This window comes from Odontesthes bonariensis, chromosome 12 (genome assembly GCF_027942865.1).
Source record: "Odontesthes bonariensis isolate fOdoBon6 chromosome 12, fOdoBon6.hap1, whole genome shotgun sequence".
Taxonomy (NCBI): Eukaryota; Metazoa; Chordata; class Actinopteri; order Atheriniformes; family Atherinopsidae; genus Odontesthes; species Odontesthes bonariensis.
In genome coordinates this window covers 15934949-15956226 of record NC_134517.1, presented here as the reverse complement: position 1 = coordinate 15956226, position 21278 = coordinate 15934949, and the positions used below count along the sequence as shown (strand labels likewise).

Below are 21278 nucleotides of genomic sequence, written 5' to 3'. Positions count from 1 at the left end.
ATCCGCACATAACTGTTTTTGTTTTCCAGATGTGTCAGGCTGAGGTGAAGTGCTGTTGCAATGGCATCCTCATTGGAACGCTTGGGATGGTATGCAAACTGGAATGGGTCAAGCGTAGTGGGGAGACTGGATGTTATATGGGCCTTGACCAACCTTTCAAAGCACTTCATCATGATGGGAGTGAGTGCTATGGGCCGGTAGTCATTTAGTGATGAGGCTGGGGATTTCTTGGGTAGCGGTATGATGGTGGTTGCTTTGAAGCATGCTGGTATGATGGTTTGGCTCAGAGAAGTGTTGTAGATGTCCGTGAGAACAACTGTGAGTTGGTAAGCACAGTCTCTGAGCACCCGTCCCGGTATGTTGTCAGGACCTGCAGCTTTCCTGGGGTTCACCTTGAGTAGGGTCCTCCGTACGTCTGCTGGGTCCAGGTGTAGTAATTCATTGTTCATGCAGGGAGGGATTTTTGTTGGTGTGGAGATGTTGTTTTCCTCAAACCGGCTGAAGAATGTGTTGAGTGTGTTAAGGAAGTCAGTGTTGTCCTCACAGGTTGGGGGTGTTGGCCTGTAGTCAGAGACTGACTGAATGCATTATGTGCAAAACCAAGTCAAAGTTCTACTCTGTCAATACAGAGTGCAAATAGTGCAAACAGAGCCTGACCAAGTATGTCACTGACAACTTGCTGTAACTACACAGCCATGTTCTTTTTTAAAGAATATTAGCATGTCCATATTCTCTGGCAGCAGTTGGGATCTTTGCGCATTGACTATGTCTCCTGCTGTTGAAAAGATGCGCTCACTTGGAACGGAGGTAGCAGGGACAGAAAGGTTTATTGTTGTGGCTTTGGTGCTTTGACTGTGGAAGTTGAGGTCCGAATGCGTTTGTCAGTGTTGTCTGGCTTGTTAGTGTTTTCTTCACTGGTGCAGTTGTTGATTTGAGTACCGAGCTGTGGTGGTGCTGTGTATGTCTCTGCATCGTGCTCGTATTAGCGGCAGTGTACGGCATTATTTTCATACAATGCTTGCATATTGTCCGTGTCTTATCAGTCACTCTACTGCCATTTATCCAGTGTTTTCCGACGTCATTCTGGCTGCTTGCTGGCTCACAAATCTCGCAAGACAGATTTTTAACGCAACGAGAAATATCATCGTTTAAACATAACAGACTAGGGGTGTGACGAGATCTAATTTTTTAAATAACTGAAGGTCCTCTTGGCTGAACTATATTTCAATGATGCTTGATCAGTGAGCTGTTTTAATGTCCTACAGTTTTTTTTTTTTGAGTTGTCAATCCAGCCATTGTTAGCTGTTGTATGCACACCGAGCTCTTAAAGCTTAGATAAGTAATTCACCCAGCAATGCAGTAGAGTTTGCTTTTAGTACACAGCCAGAATCCAGGTAAACACAACGGGGACACTTGATTAGAAGCTCTCTGTAGTTTTGAAGTTCTAAAAGAGCACAAACACGACAAAGTAGCAGTGGGTTTTTATGCCCAAAATTGAGGACTGTGTTTCTGTATAAAGCTTGGAGAGGGAACTAAGTACCTTCAGCTCAACTGCAGGACCTTTGTTATGCAGTGAAGTAGGCCCGCACACTGTTAAGATGCAAATGTTTCACATTTTTCCAGAGACTGGGTTGGGGTGTGTTGGAGGGTGTGGTTGTTTGTGCCTTCGGTATAGGTGTGGTGCACTGCTTCTTTTGCAGATGGCAGCCGAGGGCAGTTGCCTGCCGAACATTCTATGTGTCTGTGAAAAGGCCTAATCTCACGGCACACTTTATCTGCAGATTACTCCAACTCAGAACGGCTGGATGGGTAAAAATGGGAGTAGCTGACCTGCGCCTTGGGTCCAGAGTTTGCTCATCACTCGAACATTGTCAGGATTATTGTATTACTGAAAGATGTCAGAGGTCTTGTGCTTATCGCTTACAAGCAACTGCTCCCTCTCATATGTTGCCTTTGGAATGATGTAATTTGAGTTATAAAATCTGTCGCCTCTGCAGCAGACTTTATACATGTATCAGCAAAAGCTCCTCTATTTGAATGGCAAAACACAAAGGCTGTAGTCAGGCTGATAGTACTGTATTTGAGCATCAAATTCATATCTTTAAAAGCTCTATTTTGGTAGAGTGGGCAAAGTAAATTGTCCCTCTTTTTCTCTAAGCATAGTTCAGCAACAAATTAATACAGTAGCTCTAAAACTATTTGTCTAGCACCTCCTTTTTCTCTTTCTTTTGGTGTGCGTTTCAACATCTCTCATCTTCTTTCTCTTAGATCTACTACACAGGGAAGTACCAGAGCCTGGGAATAAAGCAGGGTGGCCCATCAGCAGGAAAATGGGTGGAGTTGCCAATCACAAAGTCTCCCAAGATTGTCCAGTTCTCAGTCGGCCATGACGGCTCTCATGCCCTTCTGGTAGCTGAAGATGGAAGTGTGTTCTTCACAGGTTCTGCAAGCAAAGGGGAGGATGGAGAGTCCAGTAAGACATTTTGAAACTACCTGCAAATATCCATCGGATCATTACTTAAAGCGGCACTATGCAACTTTCAGTAATACGGGGTTTGTTTACCATGCAATACACACCCCAAAGCTGTAGGGGGGGCTCCGTAGAAAATAAGGCGACAGTCTAGCCATATTATATATTACTACTCTAGAAGCTAACCACATTCAATTTAGCCGTCGACAGCTAATGGAGAGAGGTGTGTCTTATCAGGCTCCCTGGCTCGGCTCAGAGCCCTTTAGACCTGCCGTGAAGCAGTAGTTCTCGGCTCTCGTGTGTCGCGAGACTTCCAGAGGTAAACAAAGCACGCGGCGCCACAGGCAAAGTTGCAAGCGCTGTTTCGGGCTAGGGCCACCAGATGGAGATGGAAATGTCACCGTTTTCATCAGAACAGGTCAGCCAAGCTATCTGATGATTGCCAAGCAATTTTATGACCATGAAAAAGTTGCATAGTGCCGCTTTAAACACTGAATTTGGGGGCAAAATCTGTGATTTATCTATTTATTTATTTTTCTTTGCAGCTAAAAGCCGCAGACAGCCCAAGCCATACAAGCCAAAAAAGATGATCAAATTAGAGACCAAGACTGCTGTGTATACAGCATGCAACAATGGCAGCAGCAGCATTGTGACAAAGGACGGGGAGCTCTACATGTTTGGCAAAGATGCCATTTACAGTGACAGCACCTGTGAGTTAACAAAGCCATGTCAAATTTTCCGCTTTTCTGAGATATTTCAGTATTAGTAGTTCTTGCCATATTCTGCATCCCTTTGTTGAAGACAAAGTTGACAATAATGTGTCTATAGATATCTCTCTTTTGGAAAACATTTCATTAACTTCCATCGTGTCCCCAATCTTTTCCCTCCGCAGGCCAGGTGACGGACCTCAAAGGTCACACTGTAACTCAGGTTGCCATGGGAAAGGCTCACACATGTGTTCTCACCAAGAGTGGTGAAGTGTGGACGTTTGGAGTGAATAACAAGGGCCAGTGTGGCAGAGACACTGGAGCCGTAAGCCAGGCAGGCAAAGGTGAACCGATGGACTCAAAATGACACAAATGCATAAGAGCATAATTTACAACTCCCAGTCTGACTGTTTTCCTGCTCGCGCATGTGTTTGCCACAGCGTTTGGTGTCGAGAGCATGGCCACGGCCATGGACGAGGACTTGGAGGATGAGTTGGAGGAGAAGGAGGAGAAGAGCATGATGTGCCAGCCAGGCATGCACAAGTGGAAGCTGGACCAGTGTATGGTTTGCACTGTGTGTGGAGACTGCACTGGCTACGGGGCCAGTTGCGTCAGCAGCGGACGACCTGACAGAGTACCGGGAGGGTAAGTCACGACAGCGGGAAGGGATGAGGGTGGGGTCGTAGTATGAGGACAGCATTTGTGTTCATTAGTTGGAATCATAAAAATAAATGCTCCTCTTACTGGTGGGGGGGCTATTTTGTTACCTGGATTTCTTGCTAAATAGTTTAACACAATATATATATTTTTTTCTATCCGTGTGTGTTTGTGCGTGTGTATCTGTCTGTCGACCAGTATCTGTGGTTGTGGGTCTGGAGAGTCTGGCTGCTCTGCGTGTGGCTGTTGCAAGGCTTGTGCCAGGGAGCTTGATGGTCAGGAAGCCAGACAGAGAGGCATCTTTGACGCTGTTAAGGAGATGATTCCACTGGATCTGCTGCTAGGTATTTGCCAGCTAATCTCTTTTGACTGCAAGCCCTGTTTTGATTGAAACTGTGCAACAGCAAATGTATGGTGTGGTACTCTCCAAGCGAACGAGTCCCTTTGCTTCATGTATGTGTAGCAGGGCAGAGTGCAAAAGGAGGTGGGTAAAGAGGAGTATAGATCAGAGGTTGTGCAGATTTATCACCTCACCCCCAGCATGTCACTTCACTGGTCTCAAGGTTCTGAAACAGCTCTGCCCATCACGGTGGCAAATGAAGAGACACCCTTTTCTGGACAGCTTTGTGTCATCTGGATGCAGCTGAGCTGCACAGTTTGAACACACAGCACCACAGGTCTTAAATTAGAGTCTGCGGTTTTATCGTCATGTTTATCCACATGGGGCTTTGTGAACTGAAGGACAATCTTTTTTTTTTTTTTACTGTAAACATCAGTCGTGGATCACAAAACCTGCCAAAGATGGACTCTTCACAGAAAGATGTGGTTCTGATACATTTTCAGTGTAAAATCTCAAGCAATTTGATCGAAATCCCAACAACTCAGCTTCTTTTGAATCGGCGTCCTTTCCGGTGGAGAACACATGGAGTGATGCTTGCAACCCCGTTTCAGCCTCACAGAAATGCAGCCCTTTGTTACATTCTTTTTTTAAATTTTTTTTTTAAAAACTCTGTCCTTAACACAATTTGTCCGTTTCAGCTCACTCACCACTCGCATTGTTCACGTTTCCTTTAAAATCAAAGACGTATGATCAGTCATATGCATGCAAAAATCTCATGCACATATGTGATGCTAGAGTAGAAGCAGTAATACGCAGGGTTCCCCATTAACTCATTACAATAAAATACTGTCTTGACCAGGGATGAGTGCAAGCAGTATATCCTTCTGAGTGTGCTAGACCCATCCCTCTGTCTGTTGCATTTGCTTGAATGCTGTATTTCACGCTCTTGTCGTCGCTCATCCTTTGTTACAATACTGGTGTTGTGCAGAGTCATTGCTTCGCCATCCCGTCTCGCCATCACTCATTGATGTGTGTCCTGTTCTGTTCTGCTCTGCTCTGCTCCGTCTTCCCTCCTCGTGCATCCTGTCTGGGCGGCCTGTACCTCGGCCTTTTATGTTTTCAGCTGTGCCTGTCCCTCCCCCCCCAGGAGTGAACATCGAGGAGCACATTCAGATCCGTCAGGAGGAGAAACGACAGAGGATCAACCGCCGCCATAGGTTGGAGGAGGGAAGAGGTATGGACCAGAGCTAGACAGAATAAGTTGGAGGAAGATTTTTTCTTTTTTTTTTTTTCTTTTATTTAGAGTTAAAGCTCTCTTGGACTATTCAACATAGGCACAGGAGTGACAGTGGGGATGGCTATAATGGAGAGGGTGAAATTACAAACAGTATGTCCATCCTTTTTAGTATCAGATACCTTCAGGTGTTGTTATTGGCTTGAGTGTTGTGCCTTGGTGACTTCCCCCTTGCTTTTGTCTGCATAATTTTTCAGTGTGTGTGTGTTTGCGTATTGTTGTGGTGTAGTATTATCATGTGTTCTCTCCCATTTTGTGAGCATTGTGCATGCATGTGAAAGTTTTTTTCTCCCCCAGGCCCCCTTGTTTTTCCTGGTCCCATTTTTATGAACCAGCGTGAGCAGGCCCTAGCCAGAATAAGACCCCTTCAGGCACTAAGGCATAAACGGGACAAGCACAAAGGTACTATGGTCTTCACTAACTCAGTGGGTGCGGAGACACCCCTTTGACTCATCTCCCAGTGTGGCTGTCCCGTCCACCTCCTCTTTCACTTTCTGAAGGCAGGACTCTTGTGTGTTCACCAGGTCTCACCTTAATAAATCATGTCGCCCCGCTGGCATCGTCTCACTGTGGCTCACAAGGGTAAATTGCTGCAAAGTCTCTAGGCTGGATTAAACACTACTTTCAAGAGGCTGATTACCTTTTCTTTTTTTTTAAGAAAAAATTGATCCCATTTTATATTGCATTCATTATTTTGGCATAAGAAAAAAACTTTAAAGATCGGTTCTGATTAGATTTCTGGTTTAGGGATTCCTAGTCCTTGGCGGGGAATGCCTGTAATGCTTTCTGCTGTTTTTTTTTTTTTTTTTTTGTTTGTTTTTTGAGCAGAAATCGGCATCCTTGTCTAACTGGGTTTACCATCGCTCCCATTGCGGCTTGTCTGTTACTTAATAGATACAGCTGCAGCATTACAGGCAGAGAAAATAGGGAGCGCTCGGGAGTTTTGACGGATTAACCTGCATTGATTATCTAAAAACTTACCAGAAAAATCATCCTATATGTTGACAGAAAATGCGTTTGGGACACACTCTCTGTACAAAAGCAGCTGTTGGTTGTAGATTTATATATATATATATTTTTTTTTAAATTAAAATTATTATTATTTTTTTTTAATGATTTATATTGGCGGTTTTGGATCTGCCTGTCTAATATGCTGCTGTTGTTACTATTCTTTTTGATGCACATTCTGAAAAAGCTTTCAAGAGATCACTGAGGAAAAAAAATTGTGTTAAACTTGTATTGGGTACAGTCACGATACCCCGCTTATTGTGTTCTAAGTGCAGCAACGGTTTTGTTCTTATTGTCATTTAAGAAACTGAGGTTGCTCTGCTTTGCTGAGTCACTTCCTTCTTTCCCCCCTAACCATCCATAATGGTTAGGGGGGAATACAGAATTATAAAGCCTGGATGTGACAGCATATCCTCTGAGCATTCTTCCTTATGGTTTAGCACTCATGAATGGGCGCTATGCGTTCCCTCCACTGGGAATATCATGGTTCCTGTTTAAAATTGTCAGCCTGCTTTTGTGTGATTTAAGAAGTTGTTTAAAAGCACTTCCTTGTAATCCCCAACATTGAGTTGTGTACTAAACCTTTCACCCAACCCTTTGGGCCATAAGCTACTCTATATTTATGTTCCATTTACTGGGGACTATTGAACCTGAAGCTGTTGTCTCATCTGTCTGGGCTTTGTTACAGAATTAAGCCACAATGAGCTAGTTTCTTCATCTAAAAACCTTGGATTCACTACTCATTGTTTTACTGTCACATATTACATTCGGGGCTCTCAAGTGTAAACCACACTTCCTCTTGCTTATTAAACACAGAGAGATGTGTTTAAAAAGAAAAAAAAAGAGAAGAAATTCAAATTCTTTACAAAAGATTCAGTTTATCTATAGATGGGTTTCTCTTCAATGTCATCACAGAGGAGTGTCTGCAGGTAGGGGTTAAAAAGCATCTCTGTTTGTTTGGCAATAATAACTACTTGGCGGTTAACTGGACCAATGGCCAAAAACAATGGATGGAAAATGTTCAATACTCCAACTGGATCACATCCATTTGCTAAGAGCTGGAGTCCCATCGGTCGATCCAGTGTCAAAAGACTGTGTCTCTTGTTAAAAACACAGAGGACACGACTATATGCATTAGGACACTTATGCATGTAGATTTTTCTTGGCATAAACACTGGTCTTCGTATGTCGTGCATTGGTCATGCTGTCACTCAGTTGGAAATGTCTTAATGTCGTTTATTGTCAGGAAGAGTGTCGGGATCTGGTCATTTCTCAATATGTTTGATCATGACGATACATTCGGTGCTAACATTGTAGTCGGTGCCAGCCAATGTACCATACTAAGCTGTGCCACTGCTACTGATAGCCGGATAGGAAAAGCGCGACCAAGGTCGACAACCCGGTAACATTGTCAGCTTACATGTTCCACGAGTCCATATTAGATTCTGAGCTATGAAATAGATTTTTGGGGTTGAGTTATTGCCTAAACAAGAATTTACAACCAGTGAGAGTCTACATTTAGGAAATAATCAATCGGTCTCTGACAACTGTGTTTTTGCCCCCTGCTTGTATACAAGAAACCTGTCTATAGTCCGAGGTTAGTCCCTCCATTCTATACCAGCATGCTTTTTCTTTTTCTTACATTTTCTTTATTTTTTTCTTCTTTCAATTCTTCTTCCTCCAGCTCCGTTTTTCAGGACTGAGTAGAGACAACCAACTCAGTGGTCTAAAGCAGCTGCTGCGCTTCACTTTCTCTGTTCTGCACTCAAATGCGCTTGCTTGATTCTTTGCCTTGTAGATGGTAGCAGTGAGCGTGGAGAGAAGGATGCCAGCAAAATAACCACCTACCCCCCAGGGGCAGTGAGGTTTGACTGCGAACTGCGAGCTGTGCAGGTCAGCTGTGGTTTTCACCACTCGGGTAGGTTCTTTTCCCTCATGGCTGCCTCTGGTCCCTCATATTGTTGTCTCTGTATTGTTTTGTTGATTAAAATGAACTGAATGCATCGAAGCCATCTACCAAGAGTAAGCTGACAGAAGAGAATGACAGTCCTGGTTATGGTGTTTTACAGTGGTGTTGATGGAGAACGGAGATGTTTACACCTTTGGGTACGGCCAACACGGGCAGCTCGGACATGGAGATGTCAACTCCAGGTACTTTTGTGTGTTGACTTGCATGTTTTAGTGAAAATAATCATTTTTAACCTGTAAAATAGTTTTTTTGGGGGGGGGGTAATTGTATCAGAACAGACAGATCAGTTTAAATGCTACGTGTTGAAAGGCTACAAGAAGAACTGCATTACCTGTAATTCTACAGCTGCTGTTTGGCCTGTTTCTAAAAGCTTGCCATTTATTTAAAGGCCTATATATTTCTTTTTAATCAGTTGAGTTGGTGAACAAACTGCCGTTCTCTTTGCTCGCCACCTAAAAGTGACATTTCTACCTTTTTTTTTTTTTTTTTTTTTAGGGGTTCTCCAACTCTGGTGCAGGCGCTTCCTGGGCCGAGTGTCCAGGTCACAGCAGGCAGTAACCACACAGCCGTTCTCCTCGTGGATGGGCAGGTCTTCACGTTTGGCAGCTTTTCGGTGAGAATTTATCGTAATTCTTTTGCTTTTTTTTTTTTTTTTTTTTTTTTTTTTTAAATGAGCGCGCATTGTATTTTTCTATTTGAAATTAAATGTTTCCTTACTTCACAGAAAGGGCAATTGGGCAGACCAATCCTGGACATGCCCTACTGGAATGCCAAGCCGTCACCAATGCCCAATATAGGTGCCAAATATGGACGAAAGGCCACCTGGATCGGTGCCAGCGGAGATCAAACGTTCCTTCGGATTGACGAGGCTCTTATTAACTCCCATGTCCTGGCTACTTCAGAGATTTTTGCCAGCAAACACATCATCGGCCTTGTGCCGTCCTCCCTGTCGGAGCCAGCTCCATTTAAATGCTTGCTCATCAACAAAATGGACGGAAGCTGCAGAACCTTCAATGACTCAGAGCAGGAGGACCTGCAGGGATTTGGCCTTTGTCTGGACCCTGTGTATGATGTCATCTGGAGGTAAGTCCCATGACTGTTGGATAATGAAAAGCTGTTAACCTTTTTATTTCACAAGGAAACTGAGAAATGGCATGTTTTGTGTATTTAGATGTATTCATAAAAAAAAAAAAAAAAATACAAGTGAAAAGCTTCTGTTATTATCAAAGTTTTTTGTTTTTCCCCCTTTCCCCCTAACTGTGGTTAATAATCTTCTCCATGTCTTAACTCTCATCCATGGCTCTTTTTCTGCTTTTAGGTTTCTACCAGCCTCAAGGGAGATGTGGTCCTACAATGCAGTGATAGCTGACGCCAGGATGCCCTCTGTAACAGATCTGCAGGCTCGCTGTAGCATCCTCAGTCCTGAGCTGGCATTGCCCTCAGGATCGCAGGCAGCCACCACTCGCTCTCACGGAGCCCTGCACATCCTCGGTAATCCAGAGCACGAACCACTTGGCACCTTTGAGGGCCTTATTTGTTATTATATTGTAATGGTGTTCTTTGATTTATTTATTTATTTTTAAATTCTGTTTGGTTAGTTCTAAACATTTTTTGTCCACCAATGCTAAAAAAAAAAGGTGTACACTCTTCTTAGGTTGCCTGGATACATTAGCAGCCATGCAGGAGCTGAAAATGGGTGTAGCCAGTGCAGAGGAAGAAACCCAGGCAGTAATGAAGGTCTACTCCAAAGAGGACTACAGTGTGGTGAACCGCTTTGAGAGTAAGTGCGCTCTTTACACATATTAAGGTGGGAGACATATTTGGCTTATGGGGCTTGTATTAACGTGAATATTTCAGACTTGGCAAAGTTTATTTTTTTTACTTTTGATGTCGGAGCCTATAGATAATTTAGTTCTTTTGTAGCCTGCACAGCCTTTTTGATTCACTGTGCGATGTTGTAGGTCACGGTGGCGGTTGGGGTTACTCAGCCCATTCTGTGGAGGCCATCCGCTTCTGTGCCGATGCAGACATCCTGCTGGGTGGGTTGGGCCTGTTCGGGGGACGAGGGGAATACACTGCCAAGATAAAGGTAAGCAGCCCTTTTTCCTTAAGATGGATTATTATTATTTTTTTCACTTTTGCCATCATTTTTGGACTCCCTTGTTCTGTGAGGTTGTTAGGTTTGGTGAGGTTCCACCTTCAGTCTTGGTGATAGGTTGAAATATTAGTTGGTTTCTGCGGTATTAAAAATTAAAAAAAAAAATCTGAATTTGTAAAATGATGTGTTTAGATCAGTTTTCATTGTAATTAAGAAATCAGTTTGTTTTTTTATTCTTGAGGTTTTTTTTAAAGTTTTTTTTTTTTAGAGAATTTTAGGGACCTCCTTTAATGCTGCTCACTGGAACATCAGTGCTTAGTTCTATTTCATCCCTACTGTCATCCAGGATTCATAGAACCATAGTTACATACGTATCTTTCATTTCGGTTTCGCCAAAGTTTCTGGGACCTCCTAAAATGAATCATGTCTTTCCTGCGTAGAATATAAACTTGACCGATTAAGCGAGGCTTTCTCAAAGTAATATTTTTGCGCAGCTTTTTGAGCTGGGACCTGACGGGGGCGACCATGAGACGGACGGCGATCTCCTGGCTGAGACTGATGTTCTGGCTTATGACTGCGCTGCCAGGTACGGTTGATTTATCAGTTTTTAGAACCTGAAAATGATGTTTCGCTTTAGTCCTCCTGCAGGTATTTTTGGAGGGATATAATTTCAGATTGTGGTTGATGGCTCTTTTTTATTTTCAGGGAGAAATATGCCATGATGTTTGATGAGCCGGTGTTGCTGCAGCTCGGCTGGTGGTATGTGGCGTGGGCCCGAGTGTCTGGTCCCAGCAGTGACTGCGGCTCTCATGGACAGGCTACCATCACGACTGACGATGGGTAAAACTGATATGCTAACAAGATAATATATCAAGACACATGCCCATTGACCCATGAATGGAAAATATTTTAAATCTTCAGTGTTTTTTATTGATTTACCTTTTTTTAAAAAATGCGATTTGTATTTTTTTCCTTCTTTTTTTAGGGTGGTTTTTCAGTTTAAAAGCTCTAAGAAGTCAAACAACGGTACAGACGTCAATGCGGGTCAAATACCACAACTACTTTACAGGCAGGCAAAATTCCCTACACTTTCTTTACAGCAATTCAAGCCTTTTTCATGTCTCCAGGCTTGTCAAGGTGAACGATCTCGATCATTTCTTTTAAATGTTATCATCAGGCTTCCTTCGAATGATGGCAATGCTTCGAAAGGGAAACAGCAGACTAGTGAACCAGTTCACATCCTTAAGCGTTCATTTGCCCGTACAGTCTCAGTGGTGAGTTGCGTCTCTTTTTTTGATTGGTATTTTGTAATTACCAGTTTAAGTGATTTTCTGAAGTATTTTCGCTGTGTTTGAATGTCTCGTTATAGGAGTGTTTTGAGTCACTGCTGAGCATCCTTCACTGGAGCTGGACCACATTGGTTTTGGGTGTGGAGGAGCTACGAGGGCTGAAGGGTTTCCAGTACACAGCCACCCTGCTGGACCTTGAGAGGCTTCGTTTTGTTGGCACGTGCTGCCTCCGCCTGCTCAGGGTCTACATCTGTGAGATCTTCCCCATTGCCGGTGGGAACAAAGAGAAACTAAATGCACTTTAATGTTGACTGCATCCTCTATAATTTGTTATAAGGAGATTATACGACTCTGACTTTATGTAACATAACTAATATAGTATTCAAGTACATAAATACTTGTATATAAATAAGCACTGACAAATTTTTCCCTACTACGCAAGGTAGAGCATTAAGATGTGTTTAGTGCAAGAAGGCGTGTTAATAAAACTTTAATAAAAACAGTATTTTTCACATCATATCTCTTTGTTTTCTTTTCCCATCCATGGTTTGGTTTCTAGCCAGCACCAAAGCTGTAGTGGAGGAGTCGAGCAAGCTGGCAGAGTGTGTGGGAAAGACGCGCAGCCTGCTGAAGAAGATTCTGTCAGAAGGCATGGACAACTGTCTGACGAAACTGGACAATGATCCCCAGGGCTACTTGTCTCAACCTCTCACCTTGCTGGAAGCTGTGCTGCAGGAGTGCCACAACACCTTCACCGCCTGTTTTCACTCTTTCTACCCAACGCCTGCTTTGCAGTGGGCTTGCCTGTGCGATCTGCTCAATTGCCTAGACCAGGTAGGAGGATTTCATATTATTATTATTATTATTGTTTTCTTTATTGATGATCATCCTCATTTTCAGAACTACCGATTCCTAAAAATATTATCGGTACAACAAAAAAAATAAATTAATAAAAACCTCTTCCCTGTTCTCCCTGTGTTTTAGGACATTGCTGAAGCCAATTTTCGCACATCCAGTAGCCGTCTGCTGGCAGCTGTAATGTCGGCTCTGTGTAATACCTCAGTCAAGCTGACATCCATCCTCCCTATTGCATATGACGGAGAAGTGCTGCTGCGTTCGCTGGTCAAACAAGTCAGCACAGAGAATGACTCTGCCCTTGCTCACAGATTCCCCCTGTTGGTGGCGCATATGGAGAAACTAAGCCATGTGAGTTGTTTGCACACCTCTCACAATCGGGGACTATCAGTGACCCAGGAATTGTATGATAGATGAGAATGTAGGGACATTTGATCCTTAAAAGTAAACTTGTAACATGATTAAGGAGAAAATAAAGTCTGTTGATCTTCTTGTCTTACACCTTTAGACGGAGGAGAACTTGATGGGCATGACCAGTTTCAGAGAAGTACTAGAGAAAATGCTTGTGATTGTGGTGCTGCCCGTGAGGAAGTGTTTGAGGAAGGAGGTGGAGCTGTTCTCTCCTCACTTGGTCTCCAATACGTGTGGTCTGCTGGCCTCCATCGTCTCTGAACTCACTGCCTCCGCCCTGGGCTCTGAGGTAACTTTCCTTGACACAAAAACCCTCCCAACACCTGCACAGCACACACAGAGGACCTTGTATGTAGGGACACGGGGCTAAACTTTGTCAAACACTAAATCATCATCTGCACTCTTAGAGCTCTGTTTTCAGGAGCATAAAAAGGACTAAAATCTGTAGTTTCAACACATATTTTGTTTATCTCTGCCTCTGCTTCAGGTATTCACATTTTACTCATGTCTGTCCGTCCTATTGATGGATTCAAACCAACACAGTGCAGCTTTATATGGTTCAGATGAGATCTGTCATTCAGGTCTTTCCTCATTTTTTTTTTTCTCTCCTTCTCGGTCACGACATCTTTTACGTAGCAGCTTTTCACATTGATAGATGCAGCCTCTTTGTTTTTGTCCTTAAAGTATGCTGAGTCATTAAGTGGGAGTGACAGATATCTGTCACCCTCCCTCTCATACACTCTTCCTTTAATTATCATCACTCTCTGCACTCACGTAATGCAGTCAGACCTGCTGTTGCCATAGTAATGCAACTTGACAGCAGCCCTCCACCCCACTGTTTTTCCTCCCCAGTCTGTTGTCAGGGAAACCACTCTTCCTCCTCAGAGTACCTGGATAGGCCCCTCTGCAGCTGTGTCTGGCTCTCTGTCGTCATCGGGCTGATATAAATAGTGACTGTTCATTTTATATAGATCATGCAAGGCATGAGATTTATTTATTTTTTTTGACAATTTTCTCTCAATCTACATCTTTAGATGAAATACATATTGCAGACCTTCCTCATCAAATATGTTCATTAGCCCCCAATGCTTATGCAACAGTATTGGTATGTTTGGCTGCATTTCTTAGTATTTTCTTGTTTATTAGGTTGATGGGCTGAACTCTCTCCACTCTGTGAAAGCATCTCCCAACCGCTTCACCAAAACAAGCCAGGGCCGCAGTTGGAACACAGGCAACGGCTCCCCGGACGCCATCTGTCTGACAGTGGACAAGCCAGGCATTGTGCTGGTGGGTGTCTGTGTCTATGGAGGAGGGGGCATCCATGAGTATGAACTGGAGGTGCTGGCCGATGACGTGAGTGATGATGATACATTTCAGCCTGTTTTTATTTTTTCAGTTCAATCAATTTTTGTTCTTTTTACAATGTTTTTTTTTTTTCTTTTTTCTTCCCTTTGTCCTCCCTTTGTCCTTCAGGCGCAGACAGAACACCCAGGTGACTCAGCACATACTCACAGGTGGACGTCGTTGGAGCTGGTCAAGGGCACTTACAGCACAGATGATTCACCCAGTGATATTGCTGAGATTCGTCTGGACAAGGCTGTGCCACTTAAGGTACGTAAGCTCTCTAGTGAATACTTTCCATGGATTTACTTTGAATATACTAAGATATTCAGCTATTATCTGCAGTAATTTACAACAAGTTCGACTTCATATTGTTGCAGGAAGGGGTGAAGTATGCCGTCCGATTACGAAACTATGGCAGCCGGACGGCTAATGGAGATGGAGGTATGACCACAGTGCAATGCTCTGATGGTGTGTCCTTCACCTTCAGCACCTGCAGCTTAAGTAGCAATGGGACCAACCAGACCAGAGGCCAGATCCCACAGATTCTCTACTACAGGTAAGCACCGAACCAGCCTCTTCTAACATCTCATATTTCAAGTGATTTTTTTTCCCTGACTTGTTTTTCTCGCTGCTGAAGGAGCGAGTATGATGGGGACCTCCAGTCTCAGCTGCTAAGCAAAGCCAACGAGGAAGACAAAAACTGTAGCAGATCTTTGTCTGTGGTCAGTGCTGTGGTAAGAGCCGCAAAGGATCTCCTTCATAGGGCGTTTGCAGTTGATGGTAAGCACAACTAACTTGAATTTTGACAGCATTGGTAATTTTTGGGGAGACACTTGTGGAATTTGATCTTTTCTGTCTGTCTGAAGTTATATACTTTTGGCCTTTTGTGCCTCCAGTGGATGACATTCCAGAATTGCTAAGTTCCTCCAGCCTATTCTCCATGCTCCTGCCTCTTATTCTGGCCTACATTGGCCCTGTTGCTGCATCTGTGCCTAAGGTATGGGTTCAAACCAGGGAGGGTTAGATCCTTTGTCTTCCACTAATACGTCTCTTCCTGATGTGACGCCGTGTGCTAAAATGCCTCCTTTCTTCTTCCAGGCTGCTGTTGAGGTCTTTGGACTTGTTCAAGAGTTGTTACCCGCTGTCTCTGCCCTCAACCAAAAATACGCCCCGCCCACCTTCAACCCCAACCAGTCGACAGACAGCACCACTGGCAACCAGCCTGAGCAAGGCCTGTCGGCTTGCACCACCTCTAACCACTACTCAGTCATTGAGAGCGACCACCCTTACAAACAAGCTGGTGTTACACAGTACAGGGTACAGTCAGTTTCTTTTGCATACTAAACATTAAGGGGCAAGTTAAGCAACTAGGAGAAGCTTGAAGTCCTGGTCTGTCTCACATTTCCCCAGGTATCATTCCCAGACTGTGTTCGTTGGACCACTATTGAGTTTGATCCCCAGTGCGGCACAGCACAGCCGGAGGACGTCCTGCGTCTGCTCATCCCCAGCCGGACGCTCCACCTGTCCAACCTAGGGGGCAAACCATTGATCCACGACACCATCAACACCTGGACTGAGCTCAAGAAGTTCTCAGGCTCCACAGGCTGGCCGACCACTGTTCTTGTGCTGCCGGGTAAAAGCAGTTTTCAATTTTTTTAATTGGACACAGAGCATTACTTAAGTACGAACGCATTGAGGATAGCAGAATCATAATGAATCCCAAGGTTCCAGCTCGAAAAGACATACTAGACTCAAGAGGTCTCTTATTATAGTAATAAAGTGCAATATGAAGAGTCTAGGATAAAAAAAAAAGAGAAAAGAAAAGGTTATCGCCTCTTTTTTTTTCCTCTCTCTTTTTTTTTTTCTCTAAGTCTTTTTAAAGGAGACAAAATCCTGGGATCTTACTGGAATGTCTGTGACGTGCTGTGGTCAAAATGAAACAGAAAGAACAGCTTGTTTTTCCACCATTAATTTACAGTAGTCATGTGTTGAACTAGTGCAGGTTGTAAAACGCTGCATGGCAGAACGTAACTGCCAGCCAGGAGATTTATCGTCGTCATAATTCATCTGTCACAAGGATCGCCCGTAAATGCCAGGCTTTAATGTCAGTCCAGTCCTCTGTATTTTGTTTAAGTTTTTACAGACCAACCTTAAGAATTGTTTGCTGGATGGAATGGGCTGCTTTTCACCAAGTTAATAAGTCTTTTTCAGTAATGGCAGAGCCACTGGTGGAGCATTCAGTGACACACTTGAAATCCTAAGTTCCATCTTCTGATTGGGGATAAAATGAAAGAATGCCCACGAGGAGTCAGATTTCTTAGGCAGGATATAAATGATCAACCAAACGTACTGTTAAAGCATTATTTGCTCTTTTCTTTCTTAAGTCAAGTGAACTATACAACCGCTCACAAGAGTTTTTAAAAGCACATAGCGAATGTATATCCAAATAGCAAAGAATAAACCAAGAGGAAAGACCAAGAGTCCAAATCCCCCCCCCTCTCCCCAAAAAAGGGCAGGCTGGGTCATTTTACTATGAGGAGCTGTGTTATGTTTTTTTCTGTTTTTTTTTTTTTTCTTGATATTCTTGTTTTTGAGTTGGCATTAACCACAGAAACCCAAATGCCATGAAACATAGAAAAAAACTGATTCAAAGGACAACAGAAGCCGATCCTATCCGATGCGTTATTCTATTACCGGTGACCTTGTTTTATTAACCTTGTATGGCTGTGCTTCCATTTATGAGGAAAATTGTTTGTCTTTATCACCATTCTTCATGCGATAGTTTTCTATTTTTTTTTTTTTTTTTTTTTTTTTTTCCCCCCAAAATAAATTTCTCAAGGCGGCAGATCTGGGCCTCTAGTTTGTTTAGAGCTCTGGAGGTCAAGGCTCGGGATGATTGCTACATACCTCGAAGGGGAAGTTTCAAGAAAATCCCAAAATTGCTGGTACTGTAGTGAGAAAGGCAAGATTGTTATATAACAGGAAAAAGAAGAAATTATTCTGTATTAGGACAGCATTTATATGTTTACAGTCAGACCATAGCAGCAATTAGAAATAAATACATTGGATGATAAATAAAGACAGCAATTGAGCAGTGACAGCACAAATGTGGCTTTGCAACTCAGATGTAGTTCATTATTCTTTATTTTTATGATTCTGTATTTGCTTTATTCTACCTAATGAGAATATTGAACAACTGTCAATAGATGGGAGCCATCAGTGACTGAACTCTGCCCAGCTTTCCCTTTTTATTTTTTATCTTTTGAACCCTTAATTTGTATTTCTGTCTTCTCTCCTTTCAGGAAATGAAGTTTTGTTTTCACTGGAAACGGCCTCGGATTATGTGAAAGATGAGAAAGCTTGCTTCTATGGCTTTAAGTGTGTGGCTGTGGGATATGAATTCAACCCTGGCCCTGATGAGGTACGGACACTCTTCTGATGTATGGGTTTTTTTCTATGGCTGACTATGACTGTGATGCCCATTTTTTTTAAATTTATTTATTTTTTTGCACCTGATATTATAAAGCATTAAAAAAAGTAAACCTATTCTGCATGTATGAGAAAAGTTAGTGTTCCGCCACATTTTGGTTTCCATACAAAAGGTTTATATTCTAAAATAAGTTTTTTTTTCAAGTTTTTCAAAAGATCCCTTCGGATTTGCATCACTCGTGAACGGAAACCCAGTTTCTGACGAAACTGCTTGCAATGCAGATGGCTCTGCACTTTTTTTCTTTGGTTGTTGACCTTCTATTCAGTGGCCGATTCCATGAAACGATATGCCCTTTAAGATGATTTTATAAATGGCCAATAATAGTCTCAATTAATCTATCAATCTATCTTTCTAACACTTTTTTAAATCTATTTATTTATTTTTTAACTGTATCGCATGTTAGGCCTTGATATATCTGGATATTGATTGTTTAAAAAAAAAAGAAAGACTGATTGAGCACTTTGGACATTTCAGGGTATCATCCAATTAGAGAAGGAGTTGGCGTACCTCGGTAGTGTGTGTGCTGCGGCTCTCATGAAGAAAGACCTGGCTCTCCCTATAGGTATGCAAAACGGTGCATAAAGGAATTTTTGATGTGGCAAATTTAAGGAGGTAAACATTATGTAATTCAATTATTTTTTCATTTGAACTTTAGGCAATGAATTAGAAGAAGATCTTGAGATTCTTGAGGAAGCCTCTCTTCAGGTATGTAATCTGTTAAATTAATCTGGAGGTATTCATTTCCTCTTGTGTGAAGGATTTCCCAGCTTCTTTTTGAACTTCTTAAATTGCTTTTTTTTTTTAAATGGCTCTCAACCAGGTGTGTAAAGCCCACTCAGGGATCCTGGGAAAGGGTCTGGCTTTGTCTCACTCCCCCACCATCCTGGAGGCCCTTGAGGGGAATCTTCCCCTGCACCTCCAAACCAATGAGCACTCATTTCTTGAGGACTTCATTACCTGTGTACAGAACTCAAGTGGAGGGCGTCTGGCCAGGTGTGTCTCTGTGTTTTAATGGAGTACAGCACAGACCATCTTAACAACCTCATCTCATTATAGAGACTTCTTGTCAAATGTGAAGCATCTGAAAGATGGATTGATGAATGACTTCATTCGTGACTTGTTCTTCCCTTGTTGCTTGTTTTGTCCAGGTGGCTGCAGCCGGACTCTTACGCAGATCCTCAGAAGACATCTCTGATCCTGAACAAAGATGATATACGTTGTGGGTGGCCAGCTACTGTGGTTGTTCAGACTAAAGACCAGTACGGGGACGTGGTGCACGTTCCTAACATGAAGGTAAGGATGATTGCTTTGCAGTTGCTGTATTTAACACGAGGTATATCAGAATGTAGTTTTGTCCAAATCTGTAGAGTAGTTAAAGGTGTCAGATCTTTCTTACTTGTTAACTCTGTTTCATGCCTAGGTGGAGGTGAAGGCTGTACCCGTTTCACAGAAGAAGTCCGTGCAGCCAGACAATGTGAAGAAGCTGCAGCGGCTCAACGGAAGCTCCTCCCCTTCTTCCTCTGGTCCTGACCTAACCTTTGGCGGTCTGCCAGTGCCTAAGCTGGAGGCCACGTATGAGCCCATGATAGTTAAAGAAGCCCGCTACATTGCTATCACCATGATGAAGGTCAGCATCGTGTTGTTGGGGCTTCACTCACCCACCACCACTCTCATTTACATTCGGCAGCTTGCAGATTCTCCAATATTTAGATGGCGTACACTATGTTCCTTTTAATGGGATTGCATTGGCAGTTTCACATTGAACAATAATCTAGCTCGTATGGGAAATTCGGCTAACGGTAAATATGACGCTTTATTGAAAAGACTAAAAGTAAATAATTGCTTTTGAGGTGAGACACAGACCTGTGCAGTGTTTCAAAATCACCGGAAAATTAAAAATAGATGCACTGGATCTAGTTTGTTTGATTGTTACCGTCATACTCAAAATCTTTGTCTATTTTAGGCATATGAAAACTACTCCTTTGAAGAGCTGCGCTTTGCTTCACCCACCCCAAAGAGGTAAGTGACACATCACAGCTACCTCACCTTACTCTTTTGTCATTGAGATACAATCTACTCATTGATCATCCCTCATACAGACCCAGTGAGAATATGCTTATCCGTGCCAACACCGATGGAACATACAGTGCCAACTGGACTCCAGGAGCAGTCGGCCTTTACACAATCCATGTCACCATTGATGGCATTGAAATAGGTAGGCCGACCTAATCAGCCATTTGAAAAGCCACATTTTTCTTTATAGATGCGTTCTGCAGCGACTACAATCATGAGCCCTCTGCTCCCGCCACCTAGTGACGTAACACACTGCAGTTTCAGAGAGACGAGGATTAACATTTGAAAACAAACAGATGATACTTTACAGTTCGAGTTAATGATTGTTTGCTCTTTAAGATGCCGGTTTGGAGGTGGAAGTCAAAGACCCGCCCAAAGGCATGATACCACCTGGAACTCAGATGGTCAAACCAAAGGCTGAACCTCAGCCTAGCAAGGTGAGGGATTTTTTTATTTATTTTTTATTTTTCTCCTCCAGCTGAACACCCAGAATTTGGAGCTATAAACATGAACACACTTAAAATAACAAGTGTACAACTCGGACCAGAATTAGTTGTATTTGGTAACACTTAAAAAAAAAAACATCTCCATGACTTAGAAGGCGGCTTTTGCATTTCTATTCATACATTTTGCACATCCGTGCAGATTTGAGCGGTTTTCTCCTCTTTGCTCTCGTTTTCTGTTCTGACGAACACAAGCGGTGAACCACAGGAAGGCAAAGGACATAAAAACTAATTATAAACTGTGTCTGTTCAGTTGGAGATGGAATTATTACAAAGTAAACGACTGCGTAAATCCTCATTTACATTCATCGGATGATGAGGAAAAAAGGAATCCAGTGTGATGCTGCTTTTCCTGTGTTTAATGTGCAAATGAACAGATAATAAACAGATGAGGTCATGACTGACACCCTGTATAAACACCCCGTGTCTGATTGCACATGATACTTGGTTAATAGTGTGCATGTAAACACACTGACTGCTGGATAAGGTTTCTGGATTTCAGCCATGTAATCTACTCTAGAGACGATTGATTATCGGCATACTTTAAAAAGGACTTGTGACTGGAAATGGCTTCGGAGGAAGAAAGTGCACCAAAGTGCACTCATCATCATTTTGTGAACGTTATTTCATTTTAACTGCAATCATGATGGGGAAACAAGCAACAACGTGTGCTTTTATTCACTTTTGTTTATACTTCTTTGGAACTCGTGTTCTGTGGTCTGTGATGCTTCAGTCTATAAGTAAATGGGAAATGCAAGATTAAAAACTTC

The 21278-nt window shown here is 42.8% G+C and overlaps 1 protein-coding gene across 13 annotated transcripts in view; it reads left to right on the top strand.

Annotated features, from left to right (window-relative positions):
* The window catches only part of mycbp2 (MYC binding protein 2), a 63493-nt gene that overhangs the window by 19230 nt on the left and 22985 nt on the right, over positions 1-21278 (top strand). For 8 of the 13 annotated variants that reach the window (XM_075479277.1, XM_075479275.1, XM_075479269.1 and 5 more), the window contains exons 12-49: positions 2269-2473; positions 3016-3180; positions 3363-3521; positions 3618-3822; positions 4033-4178; positions 5298-5408; positions 5766-5870; positions 8275-8394; positions 8546-8627; positions 8941-9058; positions 9170-9528; positions 9764-9936; positions 10100-10225; positions 10407-10534; positions 11038-11129; positions 11249-11383; positions 11529-11612; positions 11721-11817; positions 11913-12105; positions 12392-12666; positions 12817-13038; positions 13196-13387; positions 14245-14451; positions 14572-14709; positions 14820-14998; positions 15080-15222; positions 15339-15439; positions 15541-15759; positions 15853-16075; positions 17745-17863; positions 18407-18494; positions 18588-18637; positions 18753-18925; positions 19081-19225; positions 19353-19559; positions 19896-19951; positions 20032-20147; positions 20345-20442. In XM_075479277.1, coding sequence (XP_075335392.1) covers positions 2269-2473; positions 3016-3180; positions 3363-3521; positions 3618-3822; positions 4033-4178; positions 5298-5408; positions 5766-5870; positions 8275-8394; positions 8546-8627; positions 8941-9058; positions 9170-9528; positions 9764-9936; positions 10100-10225; positions 10407-10534; positions 11038-11129; positions 11249-11383; positions 11529-11612; positions 11721-11817; positions 11913-12105; positions 12392-12666; positions 12817-13038; positions 13196-13387; positions 14245-14451; positions 14572-14709; positions 14820-14998; positions 15080-15222; positions 15339-15439; positions 15541-15759; positions 15853-16075; positions 17745-17863; positions 18407-18494; positions 18588-18637; positions 18753-18925; positions 19081-19225; positions 19353-19559; positions 19896-19951; positions 20032-20147; positions 20345-20442 — 5754 coding nt within the window. The remainder of the gene's footprint in view (positions 1-2268; positions 2474-3015; positions 3181-3362; positions 3522-3617; positions 3823-4032; positions 4179-5297; positions 5409-5765; positions 5871-8274; positions 8395-8545; positions 8628-8940; positions 9059-9169; positions 9529-9763; positions 9937-10099; positions 10226-10406; positions 10535-11037; positions 11130-11248; positions 11384-11528; positions 11613-11720; positions 11818-11912; positions 12106-12391; positions 12667-12816; positions 13039-13195; positions 13388-14244; positions 14452-14571; positions 14710-14819; positions 14999-15079; positions 15223-15338; positions 15440-15540; positions 15760-15852; positions 16076-17744; positions 17864-18406; positions 18495-18587; positions 18638-18752; positions 18926-19080; positions 19226-19352; positions 19560-19895; positions 19952-20031; positions 20148-20344; positions 20443-21278) is intronic. The other 5 variants (XM_075479276.1, XM_075479266.1, XM_075479270.1 and 2 more) reach the window with 4 other exon arrangements.